This window comes from Medicago sativa, chromosome 6, assembly GCF_051527215.1.
Source record: "Medicago sativa cultivar Bolivia chromosome 6, Bolivia_mono, whole genome shotgun sequence".
NCBI classification, from domain to species: Eukaryota; Viridiplantae; Streptophyta; class Magnoliopsida; order Fabales; family Fabaceae; genus Medicago; species Medicago sativa.
In genome coordinates, this window is record NC_140754.1 from 63,447,966 (window position 1) to 63,465,981 (window position 18,016).

The window sequence follows — 18,016 nt, forward strand, 5'->3', positions numbered from 1 at the left end:
TTTATTTTGAAACAAATCAATCTAAACATATGACATGACATTGATTGATTGGATAAGATACAGGTTCAACCAAACATAATTAGTCTATTGTCTTGTTAAAAATCCTGGCCACTCAACTGCAATACATTATCATGGAGTTTTCCTCATCTTTGTTCTTTTCCTTTTTTTTTTTCAAAAACAAGAAATGACAACTAAGCTTCATTTTATTATCTATTTATATTTTATTTTTGTTATAAAAAAACAACACTAGAACCATCCTTTGTTGTTTTCTTTTTAATTTAATATTTTTCCTTCCTAATAAAAAGTGTAGAAGTTTCTTAGATTGCGAAGAGCCGTGCAAGTAGTATCTATCTATCACCCTATCTTTACATTCACGGTGTTAACACATTTCCATTCCATCCGCATCATCATCAAATCAAATTCTATTAACAAACATTAATTCATAATTAATCAAACCCAATTTCCTCATTCACACGGAACTTTCTCAAACATTTTACCTAACTAACTAGTACCTTCTCGTTCCTTCCTTTCCTTTTCTTTCTTCTCTCTTTCTCTCTCTTCATCATCCTTTTTATTCTCCACCGAACCTTCTAGAACCACCACAATTACTCAACAAAATTCTCTCTTTCTCTTCATCATGGCTCCTTCGCCAGCTCCGGTGGAAAACAACGGAGAAACAACCACAACCACCGTTGCAACACCCACCCTTGAGTCTCAGAGATCTATTCCTACACCGTTTTTGACTAAAACGTATAACCTCGTCGATGATAAATCTATCGACGAGGTTATTTCGTGGAACGAAGATGGATCCACTTTTATTGTTTGGAACCCCACCATCTTTGCTAGTAATTTGCTTCCAAAGTATTTCAAACACAATAATTTCTCCAGCTTTGTTCGTCAACTCAATACTTATGTAAATTCAACTTTCTTTCCTATTATTATATTATTTTCTTTTATGCTTGTTTTTGTATGAATTTTAATTAATATTTTAGACGAATTGAAGCGATAAGGGCTGAATTTTAACTTGTTTTGTTGATTTTTTTGCAGGGATTTAGAAAAGTAGTACCTGACCGGTGGGAATTTTCAAATGAGTATTTCCGAAGAGGAGAAAAGCGGCTTCTATGTGAGATTCAACGGAGGAAGATCTGTTCTCCAACACCTTCACCGTCGTCTGTGTCTGTTTCTGCTGCTGTAACAGCAGCAGAAACTACAACAGCGACGGTTGCAGTTCCTTCACCGGTACTGTTGACGGTAATACCAACGGCGATGCCGATGATTTCACCGTCAAACTCCGGTGAAGAACAGGTGATATCATCGAGTTCTTCACCGGCACGTGCACCGGCCGAGCTTCTCGACGAAAACGAGAGGTTGAGGAAAGAGAACTCTCTATTGAATAAAGAACTTGCTGAGATGAGATTGCTTTGTAACAATATATACTCTCTGATGTCAAATTTTGCAAACAATAACACTCAAACAGACGGTGGTGCTCAAGGAAGTAGAGAATCCGGTATGACGGCGGTGAATCCAAATCCGCCGCTTGATTTGATGCCGGCGGTGGAAAAACGGAGCTCCGGCGAGGAAATGAATCCGAAGCTATTCGGTGTGGCGATTGGAGCAAAACGAGTTAGAGAAAACGGTTGTGAAAATGGTGAAAGAGAGGATGATACGTTGTTGCGGCTACATCAACCTGGTTCTACGGACGTGAAATCTGAACCGTTGGATTGTCAAGAACATGATAATGATCGAACAGCGTGGTTGAATCAGAGTCGTAGAAAGAATCAGAGTTTGTGTAAATGACACGTGGTGGATTTTTATTCAGATTTAGGTTAGATAGAGGTAATGAGGGTGTAGGGAATCTGAGACCGTGTGCACGCGGAGATGCACGTGATAATGTTGTAGTCACGTGTGTCGTTTAACCGTATGGGACCAATTCCCAGAAGTTTCTTATGGGAAGTTCGAAGAAAACGATACTGTTTTGTGTTGTCCCTTTTCTTTGTATTTTCAATTTTTTCTTTTGGTTTTTTGGGTACTTTTTGGATTAAAATTAGATGTGGACCGTAGATGTACCTTTGTTGTATTGTTTAGAATTTTATTAATCCTATCATTAATTTTACATCAAGATTCATAGTCATGTGAACTCAAAAAAAAAATTATGATAATGCTACTATGTTGAACAATTGATAGTGCATTGTTCTTTCCTTTTTATGAAAAAGAGAAAAGTTATTTTCTTTTATCGTTATTGTTGTTTTCAAACTCTTGATTAATCTTATGTATATTATGAGTGAGTGCGGAGGATGTGAGTTTTTTTTGGGAGTGTTGAACTTAGTCGGGGGTGTTTAAATTTTTCCTTGGACGTATGCCTAGTTTAAAGTACTTGTGTATTTTGTACTTTATGAAATAAATTTGCTGGTTTTAAATTTTTTTATCTTTGACGTATGAGCTTCATTATGAAATACATCATCCGGTCACTAATATAAGCAAAAATCTACATTTTTAGTTCATTCATTTAATGATGGATGTGGTTTATAATAAAGACTATGTGCATCATTAAATGAATGAATCTAAAATGTAGATTTTTGTTTATAATAATGACGAGAGGGTGTACGTTAAACAAAGTCAAAAAGCAATTAAGGGGAAGCAATGCTGTAATGCATATAAGGAAAGGAGAGAAAAAGGAAGCTAGGGACATTCTAGTGAACAATTAAAGTAGTTGAAAGTGGTGCACGAAAAGGAAAAAAGTTGCAAAAGTGTAATTTTATATTTGGGAAGAGAAGGCTAAGCAAGATCCTAATTTCTTTTGTCCTTTTGAGATATGGTCAAATTTGGAATCTCAACCTAGCAAAATATGGTATCAATGAAAAATTGACATATATTTTGGTAAATTATATTTTTAGCCCTCAAAGTTGGTTTAAAGCTTCACATTGGTGCTCTAAGATTTCTTCCTTGAATATTAGTCTCTTATTTTACAAACACTACATATTTTAGTTCCTTAAATAATACTCTCTTTTTGGTCCCTTAAATTATAACTAATTTACACTTCGATCATTTAAGTTATAAAATATTAAAAACTTTAGTCCCTTAAATTATAAATGTTAAACATTTTGGTCTCTTATTTTTTTTTTAACAAATCAAAATGGTATATAATATTAAACTAAAAGTGATTCATCCCACACAAGGCGTGCTGAAAGTGAAGCATTTAACAGGGTACAAAGTCACATTTAAAAATAAACTGATAAAAATATTCTCCAATAGCACCAAATGAAACAAAATCAATACCGAACCAACGCCACACAAACAACCACGTGCTATAACGACATAATAGATTTAAGTGTCTAATCTTTGTAATTTAAAAGATCAAAGTTTATATTGTTTGTAACTCATTTGGTGTTGACTTAGTGGTTGGTTTGGGATCTTGAGTGTGCACTAGATTGCTCTTATTTTTCATTTAATTTTTTTTATAAATCATTGACGAAATATTTGATTTTGTACACTAGATTGAACCACCTCTTAAGAAAACAATGTAATATATATATATATATATATATATATATATATATATATATATATATATATATTATAGTTCAAAGGAATCTGCAAATTTCTAGAAAACAATATCATAAAGCCTTGTTTATAAAAGTTTAATATCTTCTTTGTAAACACAAAGTGTTTAAACTATCAACCTCTGCAGAGACGAACTCAATCCGCTGGGATAGTAAGGATTACTCCTAAACCAAAGAAGTAAGAACAGTTTTAACAAAAAATTCTCAAGCTTATTTTCATCATAAACACTCCCTCCTCTGGGAAAAAATTGACGAATTTTTTGCGAGAATCATTAATACTGTTCTTTGGATCTTAAAATCGATAAAGGCTCTGATACCATTTCGAAAGTAAACTTGCAGATTAGATCAAACTATAATCATGGTGTTTAACAAACTATAACTTATCTTAATCTTTTTGATGTCTGAAGATCATAATTATGATCAAGATAATTTAATTAAAAATAGAGATTTGGTTGAATACCCAACCAATTTAGATCAATTAAATAAATGGACTATTCCTTCTGTTTCACCTAAGCAAATATATAGCTTTGGAAGGTTTGATATTTTATCACGTATGGCTGTGAAAACTATTGAACAAAATATTCAAGTTTCTGATGAAAGTCAGGTAATTAATTTAATTAGAGAAAAAGATTTAAAATCTTACAAGAATTATAATTACATCCATATTGGACTAATTCAAGTAGCTTTTAAACCTTTAACTTTGTTAGGTTTAAACGCTAGTTTAATGGCCTATGTTAGAGATGGAAGAAGTAAAGATTTTAAATCCTCTCTAGCAGCTTTAATTGAAACTAGTCTTTGTCATGGACCAGTTTATTTTGATATTTTTCCCAATATAACTTTGTCTATGACTGACAAAAATCTTTATGATGCTATGCAATTAAAAATTCACACTAGTGGATATAATTTCAAATCAGGTAGTGAAATTATGGCTATCTGTTATAGAGTCTATTATAAAGTTCTTAATACTTTAAATCCTAAAGTTAAAACTGATAATATTAGTTTTCCTGGAAAAACAACTTTAGTTCAGACTAATCTTCTGACCTCAAATATTGCTACTAATAGAATGATTAGATGGGATGAAATAACTTTCCCTGAGACTTGGGATCTTCAACAAGAAGTTGAACCTGAACCTATCGTTAATAAGGATATAGATCAAATAATTCAGACCATTGAAGGGGATATAGAAGTAAAATTTAATCCTCGTCGTAGTTTAACAATTCCTAGAAGCCTATCTTCTATTCCTAGAAGTTTATCTTCTAGATATGATAATAATGATTTTCATACTGCACCTAGTAATATGACTAGGGCATCTTCTTCTCGAATAAGAGAAGAATTAGAATCAGTTGAGAATATAATAATCAGCGAAAACAAAATTCCTCAAGGTATTTATAATCAACATACCACAAGTAGGACATCACCTACTCAATCTGAGATAAGTTATCATCTCCCACAACAATAATGTTTTTATGGATTGTACACCAGGAAGTGATTTTAGAAAACTTATCAATGATGAGTTTGAAATGCCTAGATATAATGAATTTAGAAAATGGTTTTTCAAAACCTTTCAACCCTGGGAATTAGCCCAGATAAAACAAGATTTTTATAATGATCTTAGTATGAAAAGGGACTATATTCCTTTTGTTAAATGGTTTCTAAAATACTTTTTAGAAAAAATGAATAATGAGATTTTAGTCTTAAAATCAAGATCTTGGAATTTATCAAATGGAGAAATTGTTGAATCTATTTTTCCTCCTGAGCAATGTACAAATTTAGGACAAAACGTTGAGTCCACTGCCTATATTTGTAAAAAAATTAGTGATAATCAAATTACTCTTCAAGATTTGAATCCTATAATTAGATCTCAAAACTATGCGAATGCTTTTCTTACTCGCTTAGGAGATCAACTTATTTCTATGGAAAAAGAATTAATTAATTTAAAAAATCTTTTTGAAAAACACATAACAGATATAAAATTTGTTGATGTTTCTAGTTCTTCGACATCTTTGATTGAAACCCCTATGGTTCAACCACCTATTAATATAGAAGGTTTTAAAATGGAAAATGATTCTGATGAATTTGTTAAAATACTTGAACAAAAGCTTAATCAGCTTAAACTTAGCACTATATCTGAAAAAGAAATTTCTGATACTTCCAGTAATACTGAAAGTAATGATAATAATAGTGAAATTGGTAATATTGATCAATTAACTGCTATGTTCAAAGAACAAGACATGGATGTTGCTGAAATAAACCCAATCTACAACTCTAAATCGGTAGAGCAATATATTATAAGAGGCCTACCCCTCAAGATGTTCTTTTTGAAGAAAAGGATTTTTATCAAACTTCTTATTCTGGAAAATCCATTTATGAATGGAATATTGATGGTTTAAATGAGAAACAAATTCTGGATGTTATACATCGTATGATAATGTATTCTACTGTTTGTAAACAAAATGGAAATCGTGATAGTTCCATAGCCCAGTTTATTGTAACTGGATTTATAGGTCAATTAAGAGGTTGGTGGGATCACTATCTTAATGAAGAACAGAGACTTGAGGTTCTTAAACATAAAAAAACTATTGTTAAGGTAGAAGGACCTAGTAATAATCCTAATAATCCTACTACTATTAATACTGAAGAAGAAGATGCAGTTTATACTTTGTGTCTTGCTATTCTTCATCATTTTGTAGGAGCTAATGTTCCTATAGCTGAAAAATTAAGTACTCTTCTTCAAAATTTGAGATGTCCATCTTTAACTCATTTTAGATGGTATAAAGATACTTTTTTATCAAGAGTTTTTCAAATAAAAAACCCCAATGCCGATCATTGGAAATCAAAATTTATTGATGGTCTTCCTTACTTATTTGCTGAAAGGATTAGACAATCCTTAAGAAATAAAAATGACGGGGTAAATATTAACTACCCAAACTTAACTTATGGCCAAATTATTGGGACATGTATTAATGAAGGATTAACTTTATGTAATGACTTAAAATTGAAAAATCAATTGAAAAAACAAAAATTAACAGAAAAACACCAATTAGGTGAATTCTGTGAACAATTTGCTTTTGATCTAGGAAACCCTCCTAATAAAGGTAAGGGGAAAGATAAGATTTCTGGTAAGAAAACACATAGAAATAATAAAGAAGTCTATAAATCTGCTAATAAGAAGAGACATAAACATAGAAAAAAAATTTCTAGAAATAAATTTAAAGATAAGAGTCCTAATAAGGATAATAGAAAAAGAAAAGCCAAAGATTTGGGTATAACTTGCCATAAATGTGGCAAAGTAGGCCATTATGCCAACCAATGTTGGACGAAAAAGGCTCTTAACGAAATTGAAGATAATAATCTTCGCCTTCAATTAGAAAAAGTTCTTCTTATCAATTCTGATGTTGAAGAAGATAATGGCAACAATTCCTCAGAAAATGAAATAGAGGTGATTAATGAATCATCTTCAGATTCTGATAATTCTAATGATGATTGCCACTGTGATTATTGGAAGGCTATTGTTGAAATGAATGGATTAAACGTTCTCACTAAAGAACAAGATGAAACTTTAAAAGTTTTAGAATCAATTCCAGATGATAATTTGAGAAGAAAAATGATGGAATACCTTATAAAGGAAAATTCTAAAAAAGAAACGCCTCTAATTATAGAAGCGCCTTATCAATTAAGTGAAGTCTTATCCAGATTTCATCAATCCAATATTAAAAAAAGTCCTATTTCTACTAATGATTTAAAGAGAGAAATAAATCTCTTAAAAACTGAAATTATTCAGATTAAAAGAGATAATAATATATTATCTCAATGAATTAGTGTTTTAGAAAAGGGTAAAAACACTAATATTTCTATAGAAGAAATTGCTTCTACCTCTGATGATAACCATGAAAAGGGTTATTTAAACCTTTTAGAGAGAGTAACTTCCCAAAAATGGTTTGTTAAAATTACTCTTGTTATTAATAAAGAATTTATTCTTGAAGATGAAATTGCCTTAATTGACAGTGGTGCTGATTTGAATTGCATTCAAGAAGGAATAATTCCAACTAAATATTTTGAAAAAACCAATCAGTCTATATCTCATGCTGGAGGTAATAAACTCCAGGTTAAGTATAAATTAACTAACACCTATGTTTGTAATAAAAATGTGTGTTTACCAACTCAATTTATTTTAATAAAAAACTTAACCCATAGAATAATATTAGGAACCCCCTTTCTCAACGCTATTATGCCTATCAATAATATTGATCAAAAGGGAATTACTACTTTTTTACAAGGTAAGAAAATAATTTTTGAGTTTATTACTGATCCTCAAACTAAAATGTTAAATGAAGTAAAAGATATTTTACTTAAAAAGGAAAAACAATTATGTTTTCTTAAAGAAGAAATTAATTTTAGAAACCTTAATGATCAACTTAATAAAGATGACATTAAAAGACAAATTAAGTCTATTGAAAAACAATTTCAAAGTGAAGTTTGTAGTGATATTCCTAATGCCTTTTGGGAAAGGAAAAAGCATGTTATAACTTTACCTTATATTGATGATTTTAATGAAAATCAAATTCCTACTAAGGCTAGACCTGCCCAAATGAATCAAAATTATCTTGATCTTTGTCAAAAGGAAATTCAAACCCTCTTAGATAAGGGACTAATTAGAAAATCCAAATCTCCTTGGAGCTGTACAGCTTTTTATGTTAATAACGCAGCTGAGAAGGAACGTGGAGTTCCTAGGTTAGTTATAAATTATAAACCTTTGAATAAAGCTTTGAAATGGATTAGGTATCCTATCCCTAATAAAAAGGATTTATTAGACAGATTAAGCAATGCTTTAATCTTTTCAAAATTTGATATCAAATCAGGATATTGGCAAATTCAAATTGCCGAAGAAGACAGATATAAAACCGCCTTCACTACTCCTTTCGGTCAATATGAGTGGATTGTCCTTCCTTTTGGGCTTAAAAACGCCCCTTCTGAATTCCAAAAAATTATGAATGACATTTTTAATGCATATTCTGAATTTATAATTGTTTATATTGATGATGTTTTGATATTTTCTAAAAGTATGGATCAACATATGAAACATTTGAAAATATTCAAAGATATCATAAAAAGAAATGGGTTAGTTATATCGGCCCCTAAGATGAAACTTTTTCAAACCAAAGTTAGGTTTTTAGGTCATGAAATTTATAATGGAACTATTATTCCCATACAAAGAAGTATTGAATTTGCTTCTAAATTTCCTGATATTATCGATGATAAAAAACAATTACAAAGATTTCTTGGAAGTCTGAATTATATTGCAGACTATTATAAAGATTTTGCTAAAGACACCTCTATCTTATATAATAGACTTAGAAATAATCCTAAACCTTGGACAGATAAGCACACTGAGGCTGTCCAAAGAATTAAATCTAAGGTAAAATGTCTTCCTTGTCTTTCTTTGGCCAATCCAAATTATTTCAAAATAGTTGAAACTGATGCATCCGATATTGGATATGGTGGCATTCTTAAACAGGTTATACCTGAAAATAATAAAGAGGTTCTAATAAGATTTAATTCAGGTAAATGGAATCCTACCCAAGCAAAGTATTCCACAATTAAAAAAGAAATGCTTGCTATAATTAAATGCATTTCTAAATTTCAGAGTGATTTATTAAATCAAAAATTCTTATTAAGAATTGATTGTAGCTCTGCTAAACAAATAATAGAAAAAGATGTTAAGAATCTTGTTTCTAAGCAAATATTTGCAGGATGGAAAGCTCAATTAGCTGTCTTTGATTTTGATATTCTATTTATTAAAGGAGAAAATAATTCTCTTGCTGATTATTTGACCCGTGAATTTTTACAGGGAAATGACAACCCCTAATAGGGGAAGAGGAAGAGGCCGTGGCCCAGGAGGCTATGGTAGGGGTAGAGGTAATAATATATTGCCTTGCCATGAATTAAACACTCCCCTAATAGGGGATTGAACTACAATTTCTTACAACAAAGGTAAAGCATCATTTACCACTCAGAAAAAAGAAGAAGCATCTTCTTCACAAACTTCTAACAAGATAATATCTTATAAAGAAGCAGCCAATTCTGAAGAACAGATTTCGGAATATTTCGAAAATCCTGTTACTGAAAATGTTTTTCATATTGAAAAAGATGATATTGAATTAGCCAATAATGACGGCTGGTATATTAGAACTAGATACCTCGAATCGAGGGGTTATCCTGGTCTAACTGGAAAATCTAGACCTCATTTAGAATTTCTTCTAATATTCACAGAATCTGTGACAATCACTCATTATTATCATAATAATGATCCAAAAAAATTTATAAATTTTAGCAAATGTCATATTACAAAAATTTTGTCTCCAAAAGAATGGGGATTAGATCCCAATAAAGAAAAAGCTATTAAAATAGCTGAAGATAAAATTATCTCCTTTAATTACTGGGACTATATCCAAGCTTTCACACAAGCTTTTTATTACCAGAATCCAAAGAATAAGCATTCTTGGTTTTTCTCAATAAACCCCCAAATTGTCACTAAATCCATACCAAATTGGTTTTGTAAATGGTGGGCAAAATTTGGTCCTATAACAAATGAAATATTACCAAAAAATTTGCCAGAACTATATAAAGATTGGTGTGATAATAGTCCCCTTATCACAAAAATTAAGCCAAATGAATTAATCACAGGACAAAGTCCAATGATATTCTTTATCAAATTCAAGATACCTTGGATATGGAGATGGTCACTAATAGTGACTAAAGATAATTTAAATATTCCAATTCTTCAAAGAGTATTCTTTTATAAATGGTGGTCTAAGATGAGCACTGAAGATGTTAAATCTTTAATTAATAACGTTGAAAAGGTTATTAAAGAAGATAAAATCAATAAGGATAAAGAACAAAGTTCTCAACCAAATCCTTTAATTCAGATGAAGAATTACTTTCAAAGGAAATATCCCAATGAAACCGAAAATCAAATAATGCTCAGAACAATGGAGTATATGAAACAACAATTTTGTTCTACTTTCTCAACAACTCAAAGGGATGATACAATGTCAACATCCTCGCAAGGATCATTCGATTCTAATTTAGCCGGAGAATCTCAGCCGGAATATGAACCCACTACCGAAGATATCTTTGATGCTATGATCTATCCCATTGGACAAAAGGACAAAGGACCAATGAAATAATTGGTACAAGAATTTTCAAAGATTCCTTCTACAAGGAAATAATTCAAAGGCCGACAATAAAGTGGCCACCAATATTTGCTTTTCTTTTAAGTTTTGTTTTGTTGTATCTTTGTCTTTGTTGATGTGATCGATGGGGCCCACCATGTGCACCCGGCATCAATAATTGACTCTTTTATCATTTTATTTTGTCGTTTGTAATTATTGTTGCTTACCGGATACCGGTTGTAACAGTTTAGTTTTACTGATTCAAATAGTGAATCATTTCCCTCTATATATAGAGGTTTTTTGTGCTTCATTAAGCACGCTTCTCTTCTGCACTCTTGTAAGTTTACGCTCGTTGTAAAATATTATCATAAATAAAATCCTTAGTCTTCATAACTCTGCTCCTGAATTCTTTTGCTTACTTCAGTTCTATAATTCCCTTAAAGGTTAGTCTATCTTTTTATTTATATCTTCTGACATAATATATGTCTAGCTAAATTAAAATAAGTTATGGTGAGTTAAACACCATGATTCTAGTTTGATCTAATCTGCAAGTTTACTTTCGAAATGTAAAATTGTAGTCCAATCCCCTATTAGGGGAGTGTTTAATTCATGGTAAGGCAATATATTATTACCTCTACCCCTACCATAGCCTCCTGGGCCACGGCCTCTTCCTCTTCCCCTGTTAGGGGTTGTCATTTCCCTGTAAAAATTCACGGGTCAAATAATCAGCAAGAGAATTATTTTCTCCTTTAATAAATTGAATATCAAAATCAAAGACAACTAATTGAGCTTGACATCCTGCAAATATTTGCTTAGAAACAAGATTCTTAACATCTTTTTCTATTATTTGTTTAGCAGAGCTACAATCAATTCTTAATAAGAATTTTTGATTTAATAAATCACTCTGAAATTTAGAAATGCATTTAATTATAGAAAGCATTTCTTTTTTAATTGTGGAATACTTTGCTTGGGTAGGATTCCATTTACCTGAATTAAATCTTATTAGAACCTCTTTATTATTTTCAGGTATAACCTGTTTAAGAATGCCACCATATCCAATATCGGATGCATCAGTTTCAACTATTTTGAAATAATTTGGATTGGCCAAAGAAAGACAAGGAAGACATTTTACCTTAGATTTAATTCTTTGGACAGCCTCAGTGTGCTTATCTGTCCAAGGTTTAGGATTATTTCTAAGTCTATTATATAAGATAGAGGTGTCTTTAGCAAAATCTTTATAATAGTCTGCAATATAATTCAGACTTCCAAGAAATCATTGTAATTGTTTTTTATCATCGATAATATCAGGAAATTTAGAAGCAAATTCAATACTTCTTTGTATGGGAATAATAGTTCCATTATAAATTTCATGACCGAAAAACCTAACTTTGGTTTGAAAAAGTTTCATCTTAGGGGCCGATATAACTAACCCATTTCTTTTTATGATATCTTTGAATATTTTCAAATGTTTCATATGTTGATCCATACTTTTAGAAAATATCAAAACATCATCAATATAAACAATTATAAATTCAGAATATGCATTAAAAATGTCATTCATAATTTTTTGGAATTCAGAAGGGGCGTTTTTAAGCCCAAAAGGAAGGACAATCCACTCATATTGACCGAAAGGAGTAGTGAAGGCGGTTTTATATCTGTCTTCTTCGGCAATTTGAATTTGCCAATATCCTGATTTCATATCAAATTTTGAAAAGATTAAAGCATTGCTTAATCTGTCTAATAAATCCTTTTTATTAGGGATAGGATACCTAATCCATTTCAAAGCTTTATTCAAAGGTTTATAATTTATAACTAACCTAGGAACTCCACGTTCCTTCTCAGCTGCGTTATTAACATAAAAAGCTGTACAGCTCCAAGGAGATTTGGATTTTCTAATTAGTCCCTTATCTAAGAGGGTTTGAATTTCCTTTTGACAAAGATCAAGATAATTTTGATTCATTTGGGCAGGTCTAGCCTTAGTAGGAATTTGATTTTCATTAAAATCATCAATATAAGGTAAAGTTATAACATGCTTTTTCCTTTCCCAAAAGGCATTAGGAATATCACTACAAACTTCACTTTGAAATTGTTTTTCAATAGACTTAATTTGTCTTTTAATGTCATCTTTATTAAGTTGATCATTAAGGTTTCTAAAATTAATTTCTTCTTTAAGAAAACATAATTGTTTTTCCTTTTTAAGTAAAATATCTTTTACTTCATTTAACATTTTAGTTTGAGGATCAGTAATAAACTCAAAAATTATTTTCTTACCTTGTAAAAAAGTAGTAATTCCCTTTTGATCAATATTATTGATAGGCATAATAGCGTTGAGAAAGGGGGTTCCTAATATTATTCTATGGGTTAAGTTTTTTATTAAAATAAATTGAGTTGGTAAACACACATTTTTATTACAAACATAGGTGTTAGTTAATTTATACTTAACCTGGAGTTTATTACCTCCAGCATGAGATATAGACTGATTGGTTTTTTCAAAATATTTAGTTGGAATTATTCCTTCTTGAATGCAATTCAAATCAGCACCACTGTCAATTAAGGCAATTTCATCTTCAAGAATAAATTCTTTATTAATAACAAGAGTAATTTTAACAAACCATTTTTGGGAAGTTACTCTCTCTAAAAGGTTTAAATAACCCTTTTCATGGTTATCATCAGAGGTAGAAGCAATTTCTTCTATAGAAATATTAGTGTTTTTACCCTTTTCTAAAACACTAATTCATTGAGATAATATATTATTATCTCTTTTAATCTGAATAATTTCAGTTTTTAAGAGATTTATTTCTCTCTTTAAATCATTAGTAGAAATAGGACTTTTTTTAATATTGGATTGATGAAATCTGGATAAGACTTCACTTAATTGATAAGGCGCTTCTATAATTAGAGGCGTTTCTTTTTTAGAATTTTCCTTTATAAGGTATTCCATCATTTTTCTTCTCAAATTATCATCTGGAATTGATTCTAAAACTTTTAAAGTTTCATCTTGTTCTTTAGTGAGAACGTTTAATCCATTCATTTCAACAATAGCCTTCCAATAATCACAGTGGCAATCATCATTAGAATTATCAGAATCTGAAGATGATTCATTAATCACCTCTATTTCATTTTCTGAGGAATTGTTGCCATTATCTTCTTCAACATCAGAATTGATAAGAAGAACTTTTTCTAATTGAAGGCGAAGATTATTATCTTCAATTTCGTTAAGAGCCTTTTTCGTCCAACATTGGTTGGCATAATGGCCTACTTTGCCACATTTATGGCAAGTTATACCCAAATCTTTGGCTTTTCTTTTTCTATTATCCTTATTAGGACTCTTATCTTTAAATTTATTTCTAGAAAAATTCTTTCTATGTTTATGTCTCTTCTTATTAGCAGATTTATAGACTTCTTTATTATTTCTATGGGTTTTCTTACCAGAAATCTTATCTTTCCCCTTACCTTTATTAGGAGGGTTTCCTAGATCAAAAGCAAATTGTTCACAGAATTCACCTAATTGGTGTTTTTCTGTTAATTTTTGTTTTTTCAATTGATTTTTCAATTTTAAGTCATTACATAAAGTTAATCCTTCATTAATACATGTCCCAATAATTTGGCCATAAGTTAAGTTTGGGTAGTTAATAATTACCCCATCATTTTTATTTCTTAAGGATTGTCTAATCCTTTCAGCAAATAAGTAAGGAAGACCATCAATAAATTTTGATTTCCAATGATCGGCATTGGGGTTTTTTATTTGAAAAACTCTTGATAAAAAAGTATCTTTATACCATCTAAAATGAGTTAAAGATGGACATCTCAAATTTTGAAGAAGAGTACTTAATTTTTCAGCTATAGGAACATTAGCTCCTACAAAATGATGAAGAATAGCAAGACACAAAGTATAAACTGCATCTTCTTCTTCAGTATTAATAGTAGTAGGATTATTAGGATTATTACTAGGTCCTTCTACCTTAACAATAGTTTTTTTATGTTTAAGAACCTCAAGTCTCTGTTCTTCATTAAGATAGTGATCCCACCAACCTCTTAATTGACCTATAAATCCAGTTACAATAAACTGGGCTATGGAACTATCACGATTTCCATTTTGTTTACAAACAGTAGAATACATTATCATACGATGTATAACATCCAGAATTTGTTTCTCATTTAAACCATCAATATTCCATTCATAAATGGATTTTCCAGAATAAGAAGTTTGATAAAAATCCCTTTCTTCAAAAAGAACATCTTGAGGGGTAGGCCTCTTATAATATATTGCTCTACCGATTTAGAGTTGTAGATTGGGTTTATTTCAGCAACATCCATGTCTTGTTCTTTGAACATAGCAGTTAATTGATCAATATTACCAATTTCACTATTATTATCATTACTTTCAGTATTACTGGAAGTATCAGAAATTTCTTTTTCAGATATAGTGCTAAGTTTAAGCTGATTAAGCTTTTGTTCAAGTATTTTAACAAATTCATCAGAATCATTTTCCATTTTAAAACCTTCTATATTAATAGGTGGTTGAACCATAGGGGTTTCAATCAAAGATGTCGAAGAACTAGAAACATCAACAGATTTTATATCTGTTATGTGTTTTTCAAAAAGATTTTTTAAATTAATTAATTCTTTTTCCATAGAAATAAGTTGATCTCCTAAGCGAGTAAGAAAAGCATTCGCATAGTTTTGAGATCTAATTATAGGATTCAAATCTTGAAGAGTAATTTGATTATCACTAATTTTTTTACAAATATAGGCAGTGGACTCAACGTTTTGTCCTAAATTTGTACATTGCTCAGGAGGAAAAATAGATTCAACAATTTCTCCATTTGATAAATTCCAAGATCTTGATTTTAAGACTAAAATCTCATTATTCATTTTTTCTAAAAAGTATTTTAGAAACCATTTAACAAAAGGAATATAGTCCCTTTTCATACTAAGATCATTATAAAAATCTTGTTTTATCTGGGCTAATTCCCAGGGTTGAAAGGTTTTGAAAAACCATTTTCTAAATTCATTATATCTAGGCATTTCAAACTCATCATTGATAAGTTTTCTAAAATCACTTCCTGGTGTACAATCCATAAAAACATTATTGTTGTGGGAGATGATAACTTATCTCAGATTGAGTAGGTGATGTCCTACTTGTGGTATGTTGATTATAAATACCTTGAGGAATTTTGTTTTCGCTGATTATTATATTCTCAACTGATTCTAATTCTTCTCTTATTCGAGAAGAAGATGCCCTAGTCATATTACTAGGTGCAGTATGAAAATCATTATTATCATATCTAGAAGATAAACTTCTAGGAATAGAAGATAGGCTTCTAGGAATTGTTAAACTACGACGAGGATTAAATTTTACTTCTATATCCCCTTCAGTGGTCTGAATTATTTGATCTATATCCTTATTAACGATAGGTTCAGGTTCAACTTCTTGTTGAAGATCCCAAGTCTCAGGGAAAGTTATTTCATCCCATCTAATCATTCTATTAGTAGCAATATTTGAGGTCAGAAGATTAGTCTGAACTAAAGTTGTTTTTCCAGGAAAACTAATATTATCAGTTTTAACTTTAGGATTTAAAGTATTAAGAACTTTATAATAGACTCTATAACAGATAGCCATAATTTCACTACCTGATTTGAAATTATATCCACTAGTGTGAATTTTTAATTGCATAGCATCATAAAGATTTTTGTCAGTCATAGACAAAGTTATATTAGGAAAAATATCAAAATAAACTGGTCCATGACAAAGACTAGTTTCAATTAAAGCTGCTAGAGAGGATTTAAAATCTTTACTTCTTCCATCTCTAACATAGGCCATTAAACTAGCGTTTAAACCTAACAAAGTTAAAGGTTTAAAAGCTACTTGAATTAGTCCAATATGGATGTAATTATAATTCTTGTAAGATTTTAAATCTTTTTCTCTAATTAAATTAATTACCTGACTTTCATCAGAAACTTGAATATTTTGTTCAATAGTTTTCACAGCCATACGTGATAAAATATCAAACCTTCCAAAGCTATATATTTGCTTAGGTGAAACAGAAGGAATAGTCCATTTATTTAATTGATCTAAATTGGTTGGGTATTCAACCAAATCTCTATTTTTAATTAAATTATCTTGATCATAATTATGATCTTCAGACATCAAAAATATTAAGATAAGTTATAGTTTGTTAAATACCATGATTATAGTTCAAAGGAATCTGCAAATTTCCAGAAAACAACATCATAAAGCCTTATTTATAAAAGTTTAATATCTTCTTTGTAAACACAAAGTGTTTAAACTATCAACCTCTGCAGAGACGAACTCAATCCGCTGGGATAGTAAGGATTACTCCTAAACCAAAGAAGTAAGAACAGTTTTAACAAAAAATTCTCAAGCTTATTTTCATCATAAACACTCCCTCCTCTGGGAAAAAATTGACGAATTTTTTGCGAGAATCATTAATACTGTTCTTTGGATCTTAAAATCGATAAAGGCTCTGATACCATTTCGGAAATAAACTTGCAGATTAGATCAAACTAGAATCATGGTGTTTAACTCACCATAACTTATTTTAATTTAGCTAGACATATATTATGTCAGAAGATATAAATAAAAAGATAGACTAACCTTTAAAGGAATTATAGAACTGAAGTAAGCAAAAGAATTCAGGAGCAGAGTTATGAAGACTAAGGATTTTATTTATGATAATATTTTACAACGAGCGTAAACTTACAAGAGTGCAGAAGAGAAGCGTGCTTAATGAAGCACAAAAAACCTCTATGTATAGAGGGAAATGATTCACTATTTGAATCAGTAAAACTAAACTGTTACAACCGGTATCCGGTAAGCAACAATAATTACAAACGACAAAATAAAATGATAAAAGAGTCAATTATTGATGCCGGGTGCACATGGTGGGCCCCATCGATCACATCAACAAAGACAAAGATACAACAAACAAAACTTAAAAGAAAAGCAAATGTTGGTGGCCACTTTATTGTCGGCCTTTGAATTATTTCCTTGTAGAAGGAATCTTTGAAAATTCTTGTACCAATTATTTCATTGGTCCTTTGTCCTTTTGTCCAATGGGATAGATCATAGCATCAAAGATATCTTCGGTAGTGGGTTCATATTCCGGCTGAGATTCTCCGGCTAAATTAGAATCGAATGATCCTTGCGAGGATGTTGACATTGTATCATCCCTTTGAGTTGTTGAGAAAGTAGAACAAAATTGTTGTTTCATATACTCCATTGTTCTGAGCATTATTTGATTTTCGGTTTCATTGGGATAT

At 30.5% G+C, this 18,016-nt stretch overlaps 1 protein-coding gene and 3 pseudogenes across 1 annotated transcript; 3 read left to right on the forward strand and 1 right to left on the reverse strand.

Moving 5' to 3' along the window:
* Nucleotides 1–598: 598 nt before the first annotated feature.
* LOC146916226 (heat stress transcription factor B-2a-like) lies at nucleotides 599–2,119 on the forward strand. The gene is made up of 2 exons (XM_085718344.1): nucleotides 599–913; nucleotides 1,048–2,119. The coding sequence occupies exons 1-2, from the start codon at nucleotides 638–640 to the stop codon at nucleotides 1,795–1,797; spliced, it is 1,026 nt and encodes a 341-aa protein (XP_085574470.1). The 5' UTR covers nucleotides 599–637; the 3' UTR covers nucleotides 1,798–2,119.
* Nucleotides 2,120–5,614: 3,495 nt separating this feature from the next.
* Nucleotides 5,615–9,209, forward strand: LOC146916227 (uncharacterized; annotated as a pseudogene).
* A 165-nt stretch (nucleotides 9,210–9,374) lies between these two features.
* LOC146916228 (uncharacterized) lies at nucleotides 9,375–11,128 on the forward strand (annotated as a pseudogene).
* Nucleotides 11,129–11,272: 144 nt separating this feature from the next.
* On the reverse strand, nucleotides 11,273–15,226 carry LOC146916229 (uncharacterized; annotated as a pseudogene).
* Nucleotides 15,227–18,016: the final 2,790 nt, after the last annotated feature.

What these genes read in the sequence shown, in the direction of transcription:
- LOC146916226 (XM_085718344.1), top strand. Translation starts at nt 638, where the DNA reads ATGGCTCCTTCGCCAGCTCCGGTGGAAAACAACGGAGAAACAACCACA. An exon ending in TTCGTCAACTCAATACTTAT is followed by an intron (nt 914 to 1,047) that starts GTAAATTCAACT and finishes ATTTTTTTGCAG; the next exon opens with GGATTTAGAAAAGTAGTACC.